Source organism: Maniola hyperantus, chromosome 11 (assembly GCF_902806685.2).
Source record: "Maniola hyperantus chromosome 11, iAphHyp1.2, whole genome shotgun sequence".
NCBI lineage: Eukaryota > Metazoa > Arthropoda > Insecta > Lepidoptera > Nymphalidae > Maniola > Maniola hyperantus.
In genome coordinates this window covers 3759879-3779185 of record NC_048546.1, presented here as the reverse complement: position 1 = coordinate 3779185, position 19307 = coordinate 3759879, and the positions used below count along the sequence as shown (strand labels likewise).

At 39.8% G+C, this 19307-nt stretch overlaps 1 protein-coding gene across 1 annotated transcript; it reads right to left on the bottom strand.

The window, feature by feature from the left end:
* Positions 1 to 4926: 4926 nt before the first annotated feature.
* LOC117986664 (MORN repeat-containing protein 5-like) lies at positions 4927 to 17424 on the bottom strand. Its single transcript, XM_034973537.2, has 7 exons — positions 17386 to 17424; positions 17017 to 17091; positions 14474 to 14598; positions 13216 to 13402; positions 11559 to 11726; positions 5231 to 5435; positions 4927 to 5016 (listed from the first exon to the last, which is right to left on the bottom strand). Exons 1-7 carry the CDS (start codon positions 17415 to 17417, stop codon positions 4927 to 4929), a joined length of 882 nt encoding a protein of 293 aa, XP_034829428.2. The 5' UTR covers positions 17418 to 17424.
* Between the last annotated feature and the right edge of the window lie 1883 nt (positions 17425 to 19307).

Sequence of the window (19307 nt, the reverse complement as noted above, 5' to 3'; positions counted from 1 at the left end):
CTTGATTAAAATGGGGTAAATATTTGCAGTGGGCAATATTCTTATGTCTTGCAGACTGAGCTTGCCTGAGCTTGCAGACAGCAGAAATCATCAGAAATGCAGAATGCACAGGCCGATTGCCGTAAACTGACATGTGACATCGCAATAGAAATATCCTTAAGAATCGTGATTGTTACAGTTGATAAATTTGCTATCGCGGACGACTAATGCACTATATCGCATTTGGTCATTATCGACATTTTGATGACGTATTGGTAGCACGGACCTATTTATAACCCGACTAAATCTAATATCTATGGTAATCACTTGGTAATCTAGCAATTTACATGGACATAACAGTCTCCTAAATTTGGCTACGTTACTTATTACAAATAAGTAGTTAGTCTGTGGTAACTATTTAGAACCCCAGACCACAAAGTACAATTTTTTGTTGTTTTTCCTTAGTTTACGCGTTTGTTTTTTGTGATTAATTCTGCAACTTTGCTTGCTCCTCGGACTCCGGAGACTTAGTGTTTCTCACTGAACTTATACGCAAATGCCTGGGCACTGATTTGCCTAAGTATTGGGACCCTTATTGACGGACTGTGGCTGCTTGGAAGTTAGAACTCGTAAGTTAACAAACGTTATAATTCAATACAAGTAAAGGCTCTCATGCGGGTTTCCTCACGATCTTCCTTTTCCTTCACAGCTAAGCAAGTGATATTTAGTTGTTACAATGGTATTAAACTCCGAAAAGTTAGAGGAGTTTTAACAGCGTTTCATAAAGTACCTATTATACAAATTGAGTCCATTGCTACTGGTGGTTATGACTTCATAGTAAGTACCTCCACACTACAAGTGCTTTCTTGAGTATGTTTCCTTATGTATCTAGAGCTGCCTAAAACGTTGCTCTTCATATGAAAGTTTGGATGTTTCTTACTCCTTCGCACCACAAATATTTAAAGAAACAATTTGGATTAGCTAAATTAGTAACAAAGATACCATATACACTGATTCTAAAGTCTTCGCAGACAACGTCATACCTAAACAGAAGCTGGTAGTGCCTAGTGGTATAGATTAAGCAACACAGTCAGTGGTCACTTACTCAGTTATCATAATTTTTTTTCAGGCAAAGGTGATACAGTGCTGCATTCATTTCTTCATCCTGACAAAGATATGGATTGGGATATGTTGTGAACTCGAGCTCTTGGACCCCGTGCAGAGACAAATAAAATAATGAACGGTGGCAGATTAGATTTATAAGAAGCAGATGGTGATATAATTAAAATGTCAGAATCTAATCTACTTTAATAAAAGAATACATAAAAAAATCATCAAACTGTTGTTTTATTTGCCTAAATAATTTAAATTCCAAAGTAATTTCCAAAGCTAAATCAATTAAATCAGAAAATGATTTGACTTTTGGACATTACTTTGGGGAATAATTTTAGAAGTTCCCCGAAGAGCCTAGTGGTTAGGATGTCCACCTCTGAATAATTGAAGGTTGGGGGTTCAATTCTAGGTACGCATCTCTAAGAGTTATGTGCGTTTTAAACAATTAATTATACTTAACTTGATTTAGCGGTGAAGGAAACATCATGAGGAAATCTGCATGCCTGAGAGTTCTCCATATTGTTCTCAAAGGAGTCAAAGGTATACTATTATGTTCAGCTTGTCGCTGGCTCACTATAGAGTACGGTTCTCTTGAGCGTGAGAAGAGTTTTGGCCATAGTCTACCATGCTGGCCAAATGCGGATTGGTAGAATTCACTTCACACACCTTTGATAACATTTTGGAGAACTCTCAGGCATGCAGGTTTCCACACGATGTTTTCCATCACCGTTAAAGCAATGATATTTAATTATTTAATTAAAATGCACATAACTGTTCTCCAAGAAGTTATAGGTGCGTGTAAAAAGTACTCTGTGATTCTCATTTCTCAGTGTTAGTATACCTCTATATTTAATGTACTCTGTGCATCAAACCTACTAATGAAAGAGTCATCACATATTCTTTTAAAAGCACTTATGAGACTTACATTAATCTAAAAATACTTTTATACTATTATACTAGCTTCTAAAATTAATAATTGATTTCTTATCTAGCAGAAGAATTACTATAGCCTTTTTTAATCCCTTTCATAACTTTATTTTAATTAATATGAGTAGTAAAACGATTTGCGGATAGCTTATGTCACTGATAAAAACACCTCTCGAGTTGTTTCAATGAAAACCTCATTTGACGTAACATTTGTCGAGGTTCTTATATGACATCAAACTTCAAAACGCGTCCGCAATAGCATTTTTCATACAATAAATTTTATCGATAGTGTAAATGAACTGTCAAAACATTTTTTTGTCCACATCTATCCTTTGTGGACAGTCTCACCGAACCGTGATAGGAAAACCATATTTTGACATTGATGCTGTCAGTAAATGATAGATGCAGTCGATTCGCAATCGGCCTGCAGATGTTTCCGGTTGACGTTTTGTTACTGCAAGTTAAGCCACATTTTTAAAAATATTTTGAATAAAAATTATTTTAACTGTTATAACTAATTCGATGTGGTTAAAAATACTAAACAAAATTTTTCTTTAAAGTATTTTTTTATCGCCTATCGACATCAACAAGTCGTAAAATATGATGCGGAAATATTATTTGGCGAAAACGAGTATAACGACTTGATCGAGGTATACCTAACTCGGCATAGTTAACTAGGTTTGTGTATTGCTACAAAATTATTGTTCAGCGTTTAGCGTTCATAGTTGTAAACTGATAGTCAGGTAGTTGATCCAAAGGATAATTTTATATGCTTGTGGTCACGACTTATGATCACGAGCTTCATAGGTACCTAATTCTAGAGCATTAACTTGGCAGAGAAAGCGTAGCCCAGTTTAGGAACGTTAAAGATAAGGCTAGTTAAGCAATTTAGACATAATCAGTCGTTGGATTGGATGTGTAAATGTACCTACGATGCACATAATAAATTATTTATGATTTATGTGATCTCTATGAGTTCTGATTCGTTTCTCCGTCCGCCCTAATAGCTAAATTGCATAGGGGTAGGATTAGTTCCACATGGTCGTAGGTTTGAATTGAATATTACCTAGGTACTTAGATATAGGTTCGACAACCCTCTGTGCAGGTACAAGGTCAGAGTATTTTCACCTGACAGCATATTGTGGCATCGCGGCAGTTAATTAAACTCCATAGGTAATATACTAGCTTATGCTCGCAACTTCGTCCGCGTGGACTAGACAACTTTAAACTCCTATTTCACCCCCTTAGAATTTTCAAAAAGCCTTTCTTAGCGGATGCATTGCCTACGTCATAATAGCTATCTGCATGCCAAATTTCAGCCCGATCCGTCCAGTAGTTTGAGCTGTGCGTTGATAGATCAGAGTCAGCCAGTCAGTATCCTTTTCCTTTTATAATATAGAATATGCATCTAGTTCTACTTACCCCTTTTCGGTTTTTATAGAGTTAGATACGTATACGTGTGGCCAATAGTTGTGACAGCGCACAGCTATCAGTCGAGAATGCTCGCTAAGCAACGTTGACACAAGTCGGTAACTGGATGGGTGACCGACTTCTGAGGTACGAACTTGGCCTTTTCGTTTCTGCCTTGGCCTTGGACTATCGTGAGCGATAGTATAAGATGATGTGGAGATAGGTCTTTAGGAGTTGCCACGGCAAGCCTATTGCCGCGATTCTCTCGTCCGTAGAGATGGCGCCTAAGAGTCCCCGCAGACCACAAACTTTTTATCGGCCGATAGTTTGGTCGGTTTCTTAATCAGTATGAAGATGTATGTAAGTGCGCAAATTATAACGATTACCTCTCTAACTCTAAGAGTCCTAGACCATAGTGATTATTGGAAAGAGGTAAAGACCATTAACGATGAGCTTTCCACACTTTCCGACTCTGTCAGGTACCTACCCGGGATATTATGCGTTCATATTTAAAATATTCCTCGAATCCGATAGGGTGGGAAAAAGTAGCGAATTCTTTAAGGAAACCTAATTACCTAAGCAATTAAATAAACTGCAATAAGAACAAATAAATATTATTAAAAAATAAAAATAGATAACATAGGTATAAAAATAAACTTTAAACATTTGTATTGGAAGGAGTTTTGAAATTGATTAAAGGACGTTGATACAACGTGAAAGATTTTCTCCAGTTTCTCCAATGGAGGATGCTCACGTCGTCGATTGTCTGTGAAATAAAACAAATACAGACAATACTTTTGGTAAGTATAATTTATCAAGGGCTCAGGTTATACGTCCGAGCCCAAAGCCGAAACACAGGTGAACCCTACGGGTGTACCGCGATTAGCTTAGGCAATCCTGGTTGTCTTCTCCAAAGACTGTTTCCTACCAATTACATACAACCCGGGTATCTTTAAAAGAAGAGTGAATCGGCATCTCGTAGGTAAATGCGTCCCACCTTAGGCCTCATCATCACTTTTCATCAGGTGTGATTGTGGTCAAGAGTTTGCCTATAATGAATAATAAAAAAAAGACGAAACTCAATTTTACCAATTCAAGCCGAAATGGTAAAATCCAGTTTTGGCTTTGGACTAAGTATTACAGAATATGAATAAAAACACAGGTAGGTATTTATTGTAGGTAATTAGATAAAATTTATTTATGTCAAAAAACTTAAATCTCAAATAATAATTAATCCAAATTCTAACTAGGTACCTAGTAAGTAGGTACATGGTTCCACAAACTTTTAAGAACTTCTGCTTTCTATGATATTTAATTATCTTTTTAAAATCTATGATAGTAGGTATGTACCAAGCGACCCTCGCGAGCGCTGTTTGGGAAAGGATTCACTAATGGCATCTTAAAATACTAAGTGCACCTTAAAATAATATGTTTATCAAGACATTACAAATTAAGATGAGGCTACTTTAAAACTTTTCAATAGAGTAGTTTTAACGTTTATGAGCTAATCGAGCTTAGAGTCGAACTAGCAGCACTGGAGCCTGATGATTCAGATTCATCAACTTCTAGGTTTTTAAAAGCAATCTCCTGTAGACAGAAAAATTATACGCTTTATATTAGCTTCGCCTGTAACTTCGTATGTAAGTAAGAAATGTAAGAATCGTGTGTAAGAGTTCGTATGTAAGAATCTAACTACCTTTCAATCACTTTTTTGTGCCAATAGATAATATGGAAACACTGAGCTGGTATGAAGATGGAGATGGGAAGAGACGAGAAGGAAGAATAAGAAAAAAAAGTTAACCATTTCGAGGTCTTGCTCATACGCTGTTTGAGACACAGTCAAAATATCCTCAGCCCGAGACGTTGATGCTAGTATCAGTGGTTTCGGAAGCGTGACTAGTGGTTCAACCCATTCTTCATAGAGGTCCATTCGAGGACCTAGTGGCTTATCAGGGCAGGTCCGGCAGTTCTCAATTATCCATTTTTGTTCCAGAACCGATGGTGATCTGGAACATTATTTTATATATAGGCATTATTAGATGTTTATTTTCTTACAACACTTTATGATTGAATAGAGCCTCGATAGCTCAACGGTTAAAGGAGCGGAATGAAAACCGAAAGGTCGCCGGGTTCAAACCACATCCGTTGCACTATTGTCATACATACCTACTCCTAGCACAAGCTTTACGCTTATTTAGAGGGGAAAGGGGAATATTAGTCAGCATGATAAATATCTCACATCCGGCTTTACTCACGTGTTTAGCGCGACTAGTTTCCCGACTAAAGCAGACTAGTTGCCCGAGTAAAGCCTGGTGTGAGAAAATGGAAATCACTCACGATAGTTTAAACGCTAAAACAGCATGATAAACTTGGCTAATATTCATTAAAAAAATACAGCTTTTGTGTGAACATGAGTTTATCGTAGGTGCGCGCAATACAAGTATTGAAGTAATCCAATCTGAACACCAGGCGTACGACAAAAACACATCTCAGTCGGGCTTGTGTATTTATTTCATCCTTAGTGACTATGCTATAGCTGCTAAAGCTGCTAAAGCTGTTCGCAAAGCCCGAAGCACTACTAGTCGAGGTAAAAGATCGGGACTATGCCAGCGTACTGAAAGAGGTAAAGTCGGGACTAGCAAGTGAGGAGGTAATATTCTCTAAGGTAAGGAAGACCAGAAAGGGCGATATACTCCTGAAGCTAGAGAAAGGTTAAGATGGAAGCGCCTTGCAAATAAAAGAGAAAGTGGGGGAACTGTGTCCAAGTTTAATGCTTAGAGCGTTAAAGGAGTCTACCGATGTCATAATTAGGGGACTAGATGTCACAGTAGAAAGGGAAGAAGTGGAAGAGTCATTAAAGCAAAAGGTGAAGGAGTTCCGCATAAAGAGTTTTTGGGAGAACCGATACGGTAGTAAGACAGCCCTGGTCGAGCTCCCGAAGGAGGACGCTCAAAAACTTGCAGACCAGAAAAAGATAAAGATAGGATGGATGAGGGTCCCAAAAAGGCTCTCAGTAGAAAGGAAAAGATGCTACAGGTGCCTCGAATATGGGCATATTTCAGTAGGGTGCCCAGGCCAGGACCGAAGCAAAAAGTGTTACAACTGTGGCAACGAGGGGCATAAGGCCATAGACTGCGAGAGGGAAACAGCATGCGCTATCTGCCTGGACAAAGGCCTGAATAACATAAGACATCGAATGGGCTCTAAAAATTGCCCCTCCTGGAAAGAAAAGGTGCCCGGTGGAAGGATCAAAGAGCCAAAAAACGGGGTTTAGGAGCAGGAAATGGTGCAATAGGTTCGCAGATAAAGGTCTTGCAAATAAACTTAGACAGAACGCGAGCCGCCCACGACCTGCTCGAAGCGACGGCAAAAGAATATGACATAGACCTAGCTATCGTGGCGGAGCCAAACAGAAAAATAGTGCAGCTCCGTGAATGGGCCACAGATCATAGAGGAGATGCAACTGTAGTTATGTATAATAAACGCACCCAAGCTAAAATAGTGGCTCAAGGAAACGGGTTCATAGCGGTAGAAATTTCTGGACTCACAATTTTCAGTTGCTACTTCTCGCCGAACCATAGTTTGGAAGATTTTGAGCGAGATCTAGACGAGCTTTTTGGAAGCATCGAGTCGCAGCGTGGAGACATTCTGGTAGGTGGGGACTTCAATGCAGCTTCAAAAGTCTGGTCCAGCAAAACCGAGAATGCCAGAGGGCGTCTAATCATGGAGATGCTTGCGAGCAAGGACATGGTTATAGTGAATGAAGGACTTGCCCCAACGTTTCAAAGAGGTACAAAAAACTCCACCCCAGACATTACATTTACCAATGCAAGTCTGTCACAGAGAGTTTCTGAGTGGCAAGTCCTAGAGGAAGATAGCTTGAGTGGGCACCGATATATAAAGTTTAATATACTTCAACATGAGAGGAAGTCACCAATTGAGACACAGGCAGGATGGAAAATAGAGAAACTTGAGCAGAAGGTCCTAGAAGATGTCCTTAAAGAAAGTGAGATTGGCTCTCCAGAAGAATTGGTAATGGAGACCACAAAAGCCTGCAATAGGGCGATGCCCAAAAAAGGGGTCTACAGGAGAGCACCAGTGTACTGGTGGAACAAATTAATTGGGGCAAAAAGAGCTCATTGCACAAGATGTCGCAGAGACTACACACGTGAGAGAAAGAAAAGGGGTAGGGAAAACTCAATCAGCAAAGAAGAAGAAATACAGGAGCTAAGAGAGAAATACAGGGCAGCGAAACTGGAACTGCAAATAGCCATCACAAAGTCAAAAGCAGGAAAATGGAAAGAGCTCTGTGATGAAGTGGATAAGGATACATGGGGACTGGGATATAGGATTGTCACCAAAAAATTAAGGCAAAGTCCTCCCAGCTTGGAAATGGACCTAATCCAAACCGTGGTCAAAGCATTGTTCCCGGTCCATGAAGATTTCGGTCGGATCATGGGAGATGCCTCTCAGATGCCAGAAATTACAGAAGAAGAGCTAGGGGTGGCGGTTGAAGGCCTTAAACTAAAAAAAGCGCCAGGACCTGACCTTATTGGACCAGAGGTGGTCAAAATGGCAGTGCAGGCTATACCGGAGAAAATTACAACAGTTTTAAACGATGCCTTTGCATCTGGGACGTTTCCTGCAGCCTGGAAAAAAGCAAGCCTGGTATTACTCAGAAAAGTAAATAAGCCAGCGGGAGACCCGGCCGGATATAGACCAGTCTGCTTGCTTGATAGTTATGGCAAACTTATGGAGAGACTCCTTCTTAACAGAATAGAGAAGCTTTTGCCAGACCACGGCGGTCTCTCTGACAATCAGTTTGGTTTTAGGCAGGGCCGGTCCACACTGATGGCTATAAAAAAAGTAGTCCAGACTGCCATGGTGGCAAGACAGGGAACGCTTAAAACGAGAAAGCTCTGTGCCCTGATCTGTCTAGATGTGAGGAATGCTTTTAATTCTGCGTCCTGGCGAGAGATCCTCTTGGAAATGCGGAAGAGAGGCTTCCCAGGCTACATCCAAAACCTGATAAGTAGCTACCTAGAAGACAGATCTATAATAGTTAGAGACTGTAATGGAGTTGAAGACCTGATCAAAGTCAGCAGTGGAGTACCACAGGGATCAATACTTGGCCCAACTCTGTGGAACATTTTGTACGATGGCGTCTTCGAGCTAAAACAAGAGGAGGGCATCCAGCTGGTGGGCTTTGCTGAAGATTTGGCTCTCGTAGTGGTGGCTATAACTGAGGCTTCCCTCATGATCCGGGCAAATAGGGCGCTCGAGCGAATAAGTAGCTGGATGCAAAGAAAGCAGTTGGCGCTTGCACCAGAAAAAACGGAGGCGACTGTATTCAGCGGAAAGCGGAGACTAGACCCTATAGAATTCAAAATTCAAGGAGCGACAGTAACACCGAAGGAACACGTGAAGTATCTGGGAGTATGGCTCGACAAAAGCCTCAACTTCAAGAAACACATAGAGGAGATAGCTAACAAAACACAGAAGCTCACGGAAGCCCTGTACAGATTAATGCCAACAAAAGGAGGTCCTAGAGCCAGCAAGAGGAGGGTGCTGGCATCAGTGGCACACTCCGTCATTCTATACGGGGTACCAATCTTCGAAGGGGCTATGAAAGTGGAACTTTACCGCAAAAAGCTGGAAGCTGTTCAAAGGCGATTGGCAATAGGCATCTGCGGAGCATATAGAACAGTTTCCACTGAAGCCGTTTTGGTAATAGCAGGGCTGGTCCCTATAGCCAAGCTGGCCAAGGAGCGGGCGAAGCTATTTGAAAGCAGGGAACAGACACCTGCAGAAGTTCGGGAGAATACCCTGACGGAGTGGGAAAGCGAATGGACAGGATTAGGTAAGGGCACCTGGACAAGGGAACTGGTTACAGACCTAAAAAAGTGGCACAAGAGGAAGTATGGAGAGGTAGACCGGTGGCTAACGCAGGCCCTCAGCGGTCACGGGGTGTTTAACACCTACCTTTTCGCAATTGGCAAAGCACCGAGCGAAGACTGCTACTTCTGCGGAGAGGAAGATACCCCGAGACACGCAATTTTTGAATGTCCTGGTTGTGCCGATCTAAGGTCAAAAGCGCTAGGATCGACAGACGCGGAGGGTGTGAATGCCCACAACCTTGTAGCGCGCATGCTGTCGAGCGAGGACGCCTGGCAACGATACATCCAAATGCTGCGGGCTATAATGATAAGAAGAGAAGAGCGGGAAAAAGAAGAAAAGAAGAAGTTAGAAATTTAGGAGGTCAGCACGAAGTAATGCTTACGCAGTTCCGTGCTCACCTTGGTAGACATGGGGAGGTAATTTTAGTCCGTGCGAGTCGGACACACCCTGCCAGCAGGCAGAAGTCCGTAGGGATTTTTTCCTCCCCCGAAGAAAAAAAAAAAAAAAAAAAAAAAAAAAAATGACTATGCTATGACCTGCGAGAAACGCCATATTGTAAAAGCTTTAAGTTTGGACTACCTATACTTGTACACTTTTTTTTAAAGTTATAGATAGCAATCAGACTTGCTGGCAAGTGATGATGCAGGCTGCAGCCTGATGGAGCACGCTTGCCTAGAAGATGCCTATGGAAGGAAAAACTGAAGTCAGCCGGTTCGAATTAGAAACGAGAAGGCAAATCTCTTGTTTTGCGATCACTATATAGCTAAGTATAAAATGATCATAATAATCATTTTTCGGTTCTACGTAGTGATTCGTTTTTATCTAAATTGGAATGTAGCAGCTGATGTGCTTTTGAATTGCGAAAGTTTTGTTTTTATGATGATTCGCACACAGAGAAATAAACAGTCATAAGCAAGTCATCCGTCAACGACACTAACCGCCGTACTCAGTCGCTAATCGTTACTTAAGATTGACATAAAACGAGACAGATTTATGTGAGAGATATAGCTCTGTCTCGTTTTACTCAATCTTAAGTAACGATTAAGCGACTCTGAGTACGGCTGTAAAGCTCCTAGAGTTTGCTAATTGCTATCGCATGCGGCATACCCTGTAGGCATTTATATCGTTTGTCATCTCGTTCATTCAGCTAGTAAAGCAGAACCAGTTTGGCGAGAAAAAAAATAATGTAAATATTTGGTGTACCTATGCTTGTTATAAAAAAATATAAATAAAAAAAAAGAAAGCTACGTGATCGAGTTGATAATTCCTCCAGCTCCCTTACCCGATGTACAGCTAATGATCGGACCGCGATCATAGATACTGTACAGCCTTAGCTGCATATTTTGTTTATCTTTATCTATGACTAGCTGATCCCCGCGGCTTTGCCCGCGTAGATTTAGGTTTTTAAAGATCCCATATAGCCTACATATGTCACTCAGGAATAATGTAGCTTTCTACTGGTGAAAGAATTTTTAAAATCGGTTCAGTAGTTCCAAAGATTACCCCCTACAAGCAAACTTAACGACATTACCTCGTTATATAATAGTATAGATCTATTTTTAAAAGCTTATGTCTTTGTAAGGGACATACAGCTGCACTCAGAGTCGCTAATCGTTACTTAAGATTGAGTTAAAACGAAACAGATTTATGTGAGAGATATAGCTCTATATCGTTTTACTCAATCTTAAGTAACGATTAAGCGACTCTGAGTGCGGCTGTTAGACACTTGTTAAACCACCGAGGATTAGCGAGAAACGAGTTGGGCAAAATAAATCATTTATTTTCTTTAGCCCTTTACCAAAAATCAGAGGCATCAGTTTTAAATGGCGAACGAGCTTTAATTTTATTAATTAGGGATCACTGATAAATGACTCGTCGGTTAAATGACTTACTTAATTAGTCTTAATTAACTTCATCCCATATTTTACGGTGATGTAGTCAATTTTCAATTTAACTTTAATATAGGTACATTTCATTTTTACATTTTGGTGTTTTTAGGGTTAAGCACCTCAAGAGACAAAACGGAACAATTATAGGATCACTTTGTTGTCTGTCTATCTGTCTGTCCAGAAACCTATAAATTATTCTGTGAAAATTTCAACTCTCTACCTATTAGGTGCGGTTCATGAGATACATCCCGCTGACAGACAGACGGGCCGACGGACGGACAGCGGAGGCTTAGAAATAGGGTCCCTTTGATACCCTTCGGAACCCTAACAGTAACAAATTACCTCACAATAGCACTGAGATCGTCCACTTTGTATACAGCTTTGGTTTTAGGGTCATAGAATCCATCTCCAGTATCATAATACCCTGGTGGTATGGGGCGCGTAGGTTGTTCTGCTGTCAGGAACGACTTGCCTGCTGGCTGGAGACCTTTCTCGTATTCAATTGTAAACCTAAATGAAAAAAGAATAAAAGATCAAAAGCACACTAGTCACTAGGTACACCTCTACACACTTTTTTATTTTTTACTAGCTGATGCCCGCGACTTTGTCCACGTGAAGTTAGGTTTTTAAAAACCCGTGGGAACTCTTTGATTTTCCGGGACAAAAGTAGCCTATGTCCCTTTTCAGGTCTTAAACTATACCCATGCAAAAAATCACGTCGATCCGTTGCGACGTGATTGAAAGACAAACCAACAAACCAACAAACAAATACACTTTCGCATTTATAAAAGGGGTACTGATTCTGATATTTTTAAGGGGCTTTTATAGGTGACCTATGCCAGCCCCATCGTTAAAAACTAAATTAAATTCAAACTAAGTACATAATTAAACCTCTAGAGAATCACTAACAATAAATTTATACACTTTTTTTTTAAAGAATATTAGCCATTTTTTAAATGACTAATATTCCCCTTTCCTCTCCAATTAAGCGTCAAGCTTGTGCTAGGAGTAGGTACCACAATAGTGCAACGGGCGGGGTTTGAACCGACCGACCTTTCGGTTTTCAGTCCACTCCTATACCGGTTGAGCTATTGAGGCTCTAATGCCGAACTTCATTCTACTTCATACCCTTCATTGCCGAAATGCTCAATTTTGTTTAAAATACAGTAGAAAATACCAATATTTATAAAATTTAGATTTAGTTCACACTTTAGTGTTTCTCTCAAATTGTGATTATTTTGCTCCGACGTGTTTTTTTTGGTGGCGCGCTCTTGAGAAGGCCTATGTCCAGCAGTGGACGCAAACAGGCTGAATGATTGATTGATTGAATGAATGAATATTTGAATGAATATTCATTTATTACTAAATTTTGTACATTTCATTTAAATGGAGACCTGGCTTCTAAACTAGGAGATCCCGTATCTTAGGAGCCAAAAGAGCCATTGAAAGTGTCTTTACACGAAATCTACCAACGCTGTCGAGGTGGGCAAACTCGTTCCAAGGCCGTTGTTTTTATTAGGGAGAAATAATGGAAGATGTTATTACAATCGTTATGTAATTGCGCTCATTGTGCCAAAAGTCGTGATCGCCAAAAGAGGTAAACTTTTGTGTTTGCTGGCACTGGACAAACTCGTTGCAGGATAGCGGCCAGAGACCGATTGATCGTGGCAAATTTCGATTGCGAAAAATTTTCTACTTCTGATTGAACCCAATACGAAACAGAAAAGTTTTGCGAAAAATATCCTTGAAAATCTTTACACATCCACATAAATTCATTTTCGATAGTTTATATACAGATATATGTAGTACCTATGTATGTAGGCTCCCCAGCAACGCTCCGTAAGCTCTTGCCGATCTGGGAGACCTGCTTGGATTCTGATGTGAGCTCGGTGGTTGAAAAGATCCGACGGATAGCCCAAACCAGGGGTCTCTCGTACAACGGATGTACAACGACTCAGTTTAAAATGGGCCTAAGATAAAAAGAAAGCAGCAGATGTACCGTCTATCAGGCGTCCTACAATACTTCCAGTCGGTCTCATCATATTCCAACCCATCGGCAAAGACAAGTGTCCTCTCCATCAACTTTCCTTTATTCCAAGTTCCCCGAATTACCACCCCGCTAGGGTATTTCAGCTTGCCTTGGCCGTGGAACATGCCATCGTCAAATTCACCCTCGTAGATAACATCTGAAAAATGATAGCCATAATATTATTTCTACAACTATCAGTACCCTTATTATAAATGCGAATGTGTGTTTGTTTGGTGGCTTGTCCTTCAATCACGTCGCAACGGATCGACGTAATTTTTTTGCATGGGTACAGTTAAAGACATGGTGAGTGACATAGGCTAATTTTTATCCCGGAAAATCTCCTACGGGAATTTTAAAAACCTAAATCCACACGAACGAAGTCGCGGGCATCGTCTAGTGCAAAATAAGATGCACAAATGTTTATGAAAAGTAATTTTGAAAATGGAAGATCCTGGGCTGGCGTCTGGTTGGAAGCTTCAGTCGTGACTAGTTAACGCGTAGGAACCAATATAAGGTATGTTTAATAAAATTGCCATACTCATTCCCGGTTAGCCCACTTCCATCTTAGACTATCTATATGTATTTCAATTTCCATCAAATGCAAGCCATCTTGATTTCTACTTCAGGCAGGTTTAGTAGTTTAGCCATCAAAAGATATCAAACGGGCAGACACTTTCGCATTTAAGTATACCTAATATTAGTGCAGAACGGTGTCCGAACAAATACTAAGGTTAACGAGTACGGACAAAATTTTCCAAGCTTAACGACATACTTGTCAGGAAATGAACCTTGTAGCCTGCTCGACCTCACGTGTATGGGGAGAGTCCGGTTAACCTAGTTATACGAACTTAATTGAAGGGGTAAAATGTTGGCTCAAATTCAAAATGTGTTTCCTATCATGTTTATTTATATTTGACTTATTTCTTTAATACGTCTCTTTAGATGACCTATTCAACGATACCCCACACTATGGGGTTGACGAGAAAAAAAAATTCATCGCCCCTTTACATGTAGGGGAGCTACCCTAAAAAAAATATTTATTACAATTTTATTTCACCACTTTGTCCGCGGGATTAATATTTATACCTATGCCAAATTACAGATTTCCAGCACTAATAGTGTCTGAGATTAACCGTGGACGGACGGACGGACAGACGGACGGGCATGGCGAAACTATAAGGGTTCCTTGTTTACTACGGAACCCTAAAAAGGCCTTTTCAAAACCAACCATTTGGAAATGTGTAAACTCCATAACCACTCATCCCGAGCAGGTCCCAAGAGCCTTCGTATTGAGACCCAGTGGGAAACTTTTTCATGGATCGTTGCACCCGAGGAATGTCCAATGACACATTCCTGTCAAAAATACCTCAATTAGTCTAAGGAGTAAATTAATTTTAAACATTTTGTACACTGTTCAAACAGATTAATGAAATGCAATTCAAAATCCTTGAGGCGCCACTTCCACAAGCGAGAGATCGAGCGACGGCAAGCCGTTACTCTAAACTGTGATATTATCAAGGCGATACCATGAATGGCTTCAGTGCTGGCTTTACCTACGTTTCAGGGTGTGCAGCGCAGAGTCTTTTAGGTCGTAATCACCTCTGATTGGTTGACGCTCACTCACTATTGGCTACAATGCATTGTTGCAACAAGAATCGCACAAGTTCAGCCAATCAGAACAATTGAAATAGTAATAATGATTGATGAAGGTTTAACGAAATCTACCTATTATGGCGGTTAAGCCACATGAGTAGATATGCCAAGCGCCGCTCGCGACGCGTCCAAAGAGCCATACGTCGCTCACGGCACTCTAACTTAATATTAAATATTATTGCAATTAAAGTTGTGCTTTTTTATTCTTGTAAGCTCTTCCTTCCTAAAAATATTTTTTACTCGTCTACCCCACGGGTCCACGAGGGGCGTCCCGCAAGAGAAGTAAACGGGCGTTTGCTTCCCAATATAATTTATGTAAGCACCATTTTCACCCGACTTTCCGCTCACTGGTGAACATTTTGTAATTACTGTAAGAATTAAATTTCTACATAGTCTGCCAGTTCGCACTTGGCCAGCGTAGTGGAGTATGGCTTAAACCCTTCTCATCCTGAGAGGAGGGCCCGTACTCAGCAGTAGGCGCGGCTTGGTGGCGGTTGGTGCTGATGAAGATTCAATTTTAATCGGTATTGATTGCACCTGGGTATAACATAGACTAGAGCCGACCCTGAGTGGCTTTAACAAGTAAAACATTATGGTCTCAACAACGAGACCTAGCGTGTTAACCACGTTTTTATCTGCGTGACGCGACATGCATTCGTGTCTCTTCGAATACATGCTTCACGTCAATAATTACATGTTTGTACAATGACGTATCGCTGCGATGCACAGCAAACCGTTGCGATCATGTCGCGATCATTATACGACGATCCGTTATGAGTCACAACTACTGGCAGAATGTTTTCGAAACTTGGAGATTACTGGAAGATATAAACGCTTTTACGATAAAGAACCTAAGATCAAGATGAAAAAGTATTTAAGGACAGGATATCTGATAAATAATTTAAAAGTTTTCAAAAAAACCCCGACTATGGTTTAGACTGCATCTTTTTCAGTCGCACATTAAAGCGCATAAAATCCGCTATTTTGCTTATTTATGAATTTTGTATACCTACCCAGTGACACTCGCGCCATCAAGTCGTATCATTTATCAAAATCGCTTGAGCCGTTGAGTAGTAACGAGTGGACATAGGAACGTACATAAATACATACAGGTCAAACACATAGCCCTCCTTTTGGGCTTCGCCCCAGTTGCGTAAAAAGCTAGGGAACCCTTATAACCAATGTTCAAAGAACGTAGCGGTATGTCTAATTGCCTCTCACAGATTCGTCTTCATATCATTGAGGTATGTTTGTAGTTTGAATATCAAAGCCAGTAGACGCTATCATGCAAGACATAGAAGTTATTTTTACTCGCTGAAACGAATGAATGGAAAAATCCAGTACACAGAAACCAGGTTTAAGTTCTCCAAAATAATTTGTAAAGGAAAGTTTGAAGGAAAGGAATTTATGCTTGCTGTCTTAAACGCCAGAATCGGTATTCGGTGTACGTTAACCTCTGTTGCTTCTAGAATTATTCGGCTGATTCCAAAGAATTGTGAGTGGAGTTACTATTTGAGAGTCTTATAAAAATAACAGATCCTATATTTTAAAAACAGGGCTAGAATGGCGATGCTGTGCCGGAAAACACAGAGTCGTCGGGAGAATACCTGGACATACGATCTCAAGCAAGTCACTGAGAGTTCCTAGACCAAAGTGTTACTGCATGTCACAAATCACGTTCATCCACTGCATGAACGTGATTTGTGGAAATTCATCTTTGTCCAGCAGTAGCCATCTTTTAGATGATACAACGAAGACTTGACAATATTTATTGATAAGAGCAGCCGTGAGATGTCGTAGCAAAAAGCGAAACTTCCAGTTAATGCAGAGCCTTTCATCACCACGTTTGTTCGTTCGCTTGTTTCACTATTTACCATTTAGAAGATCCACATCCCAAACATATCATGTTAATAGCTTTATATTTTGCCTAGGTCCTACGGTTTTCTTTGTCGTTTTATTTTTATCTATAAGCAGTAGCAGTCACATTTGATTTAGGAAAATCAAAGCTTCGTGGGTGAAATTGCTGCATAAACAGTTGCACCCATGATCTTTACATGTTTGCATTAAGCGTAGAAGATCTGAAAGAAGGTGATACAAAAGTTTACAGAGCACACATACTTGCACTCCTCTTTGTGCGCCTCTGAGAACTTTCTCATCAAATCCTCCCACTGTGACGCTCGCTTTGTCTCGGCCCTGCAAACAAGCTTATTACTTATTTACTTTTTTGTCTACTTACGGACTTAAAAGCTCTAATATAATAATATTATATTAAAGGTTTTAAGTTTAATATTTTATTATACTATAATGTTTATTTTAAAAATTGGTACGAATGTTGGGAACACCAATATTGACTATAATATAATTTATATCCCGTAGTGTGAAATGAGCTCAATAATTTCATAAAACGTCTAGGTAATACATATGTCAGCTATAATTAGTCTTTAGTTTGCAAAGTAACTAGGCAGAGTGCTTTAACTTTAAACTTACGCCGAATTGTCCCTTGACTTGTTCAAAGACATATTATAGAGCTAATGAAAACTCTGCAACAATATACAAAATATTAATGTTACGACAGGAAAGTATCTTACAAGTATTTATCAGAATGAAGCGGATCGCATAATATCTATACAGCACATGCCGCCTTTTCACCATCAATTTACCTTCATAGATTATGTCCCTAAGAAATAAGAATCGTGCTTAAAAAATCAATTTGATTTGCAAAAGATTGATTTGATGAACATTTTATCGTCTGATAGTTGTGCAGTATGCTTTAAGGTGTCTTCAGATTTGGTAGACATTTCTTGTTGATTTATCGATCGACTAAAACGATTTACAGTTATGCTATCGACAAAAAGATATATTTACTTTAACTTAGCCCGCGTGTCGATCGATCGTCAAACATCGAGCAAATCTGTAGGCACCTTTATGCGCAAGGGATCAATAATTAACTTTAACAACAAAGCTATTAAGCATGCTCGTCCATACTAAACAACGAAAGCATCACGGGAAATCTAAAGTGTAGACTGTAGGAGAAATGCACGCCATTGTACTTTGTTTTGTATTCATGGCATTTATAACTTCGGTCATGGTCAAACGCTGCATGCATTATTTATATAGAAAGAGTGAAATTTTGCTTATGAATACGATGTAGGTGTTATGGTAAAAGTTTTAGGGGTGTGCAAAGTTTATATTGCCCAGGTAATGTGCGCATTTCAGATAACTTTTGAGTAGAGATTGTATAATGTCGATAAAACCATTAAAACACATAAAGCTCGCTGACGAGCTGTCTGTATTCGTGTGAAGAAAACTCCCTTTGAAAGAATTACTGAAAAAGGCATTAAATTTTTGCTCTTAAAGTAAGTTAACCTGAACATGTCGTTTTTCATTATTTTGATTATTTATTAGAAAGCTATATATCCGAGCACTGTTAACACTGATTTAAACCAGTAGTGGACCAAAGAAATTAATTTCATTTACAAATTGAACAAAAACCCTATATTAAAATACCCTAGGTACAGTTAAATATCACCATACCACACAATAGTTCATAACCAGCAGAGTGAATTAGAGTGAGGGAACTCTCGGTTTGATCCTGAATCGACGATATGTCAAATATTAGGCTGTGGTGACGCAAAAATCGTCACCTTTTGTATCGAAGTACCTGCGAGAATTCTGCTCAAAAGCTCTGAGGGCTTTGTCCGGGCAATGTTGATTTTGCACACCTGTGAACTTTGCTGGTAACACATATAACTCATTCGGCGCTTGTGGGAAACGTCCTGCATGAGATCCGGTCTTACACATTTTGCTTTTACAGCATTTTGCTGCCCATATAGCAATGGACATAATCCGATCAACACATTTTTTTGAAAGCGATTTCGTCGTGTTTTGTTCTTTTGAAAACGACGGCAGCCGTTGCATGGTTCCAATTTGGTTTTCGATTAGGACATCGGATTTGTTTGCATAGCTAGTTGCAGGGCGCTGAAATGCGGGTGTCTTCACCAGAGAGGTCATCAAAAAATGTAAATGCAGACTTTACCTACTCGTGTAGTTTAATTTCAGACAGAATTTTTATTTTGAAATATTTTCGACGTTTTCCGTTTTACAGTAGATTTTTGCTAGAGAAATTTGAGCTCTAGTGGATTAGTTTTGGTTAAAGTTGGAGAGCAGTAGGTACTTATTTGACGATATAGTCTGACTAACAATGCTTTCGAACTGCCAAAGTTTCAATCGGTCAGTAAGTAATTTACTATATATATAATACGAATATTCACGAATAAACAGATACAACAGTGTGATTTGATAAGAGTTAAGAATCTTAAGTATTTATATTCTTACTAAGTAGATAATGCCCGCGACTTGGCCTGCGTGGATATAGGTTTTTGAAAATCTCGTAGGAACTCTTTGATTTG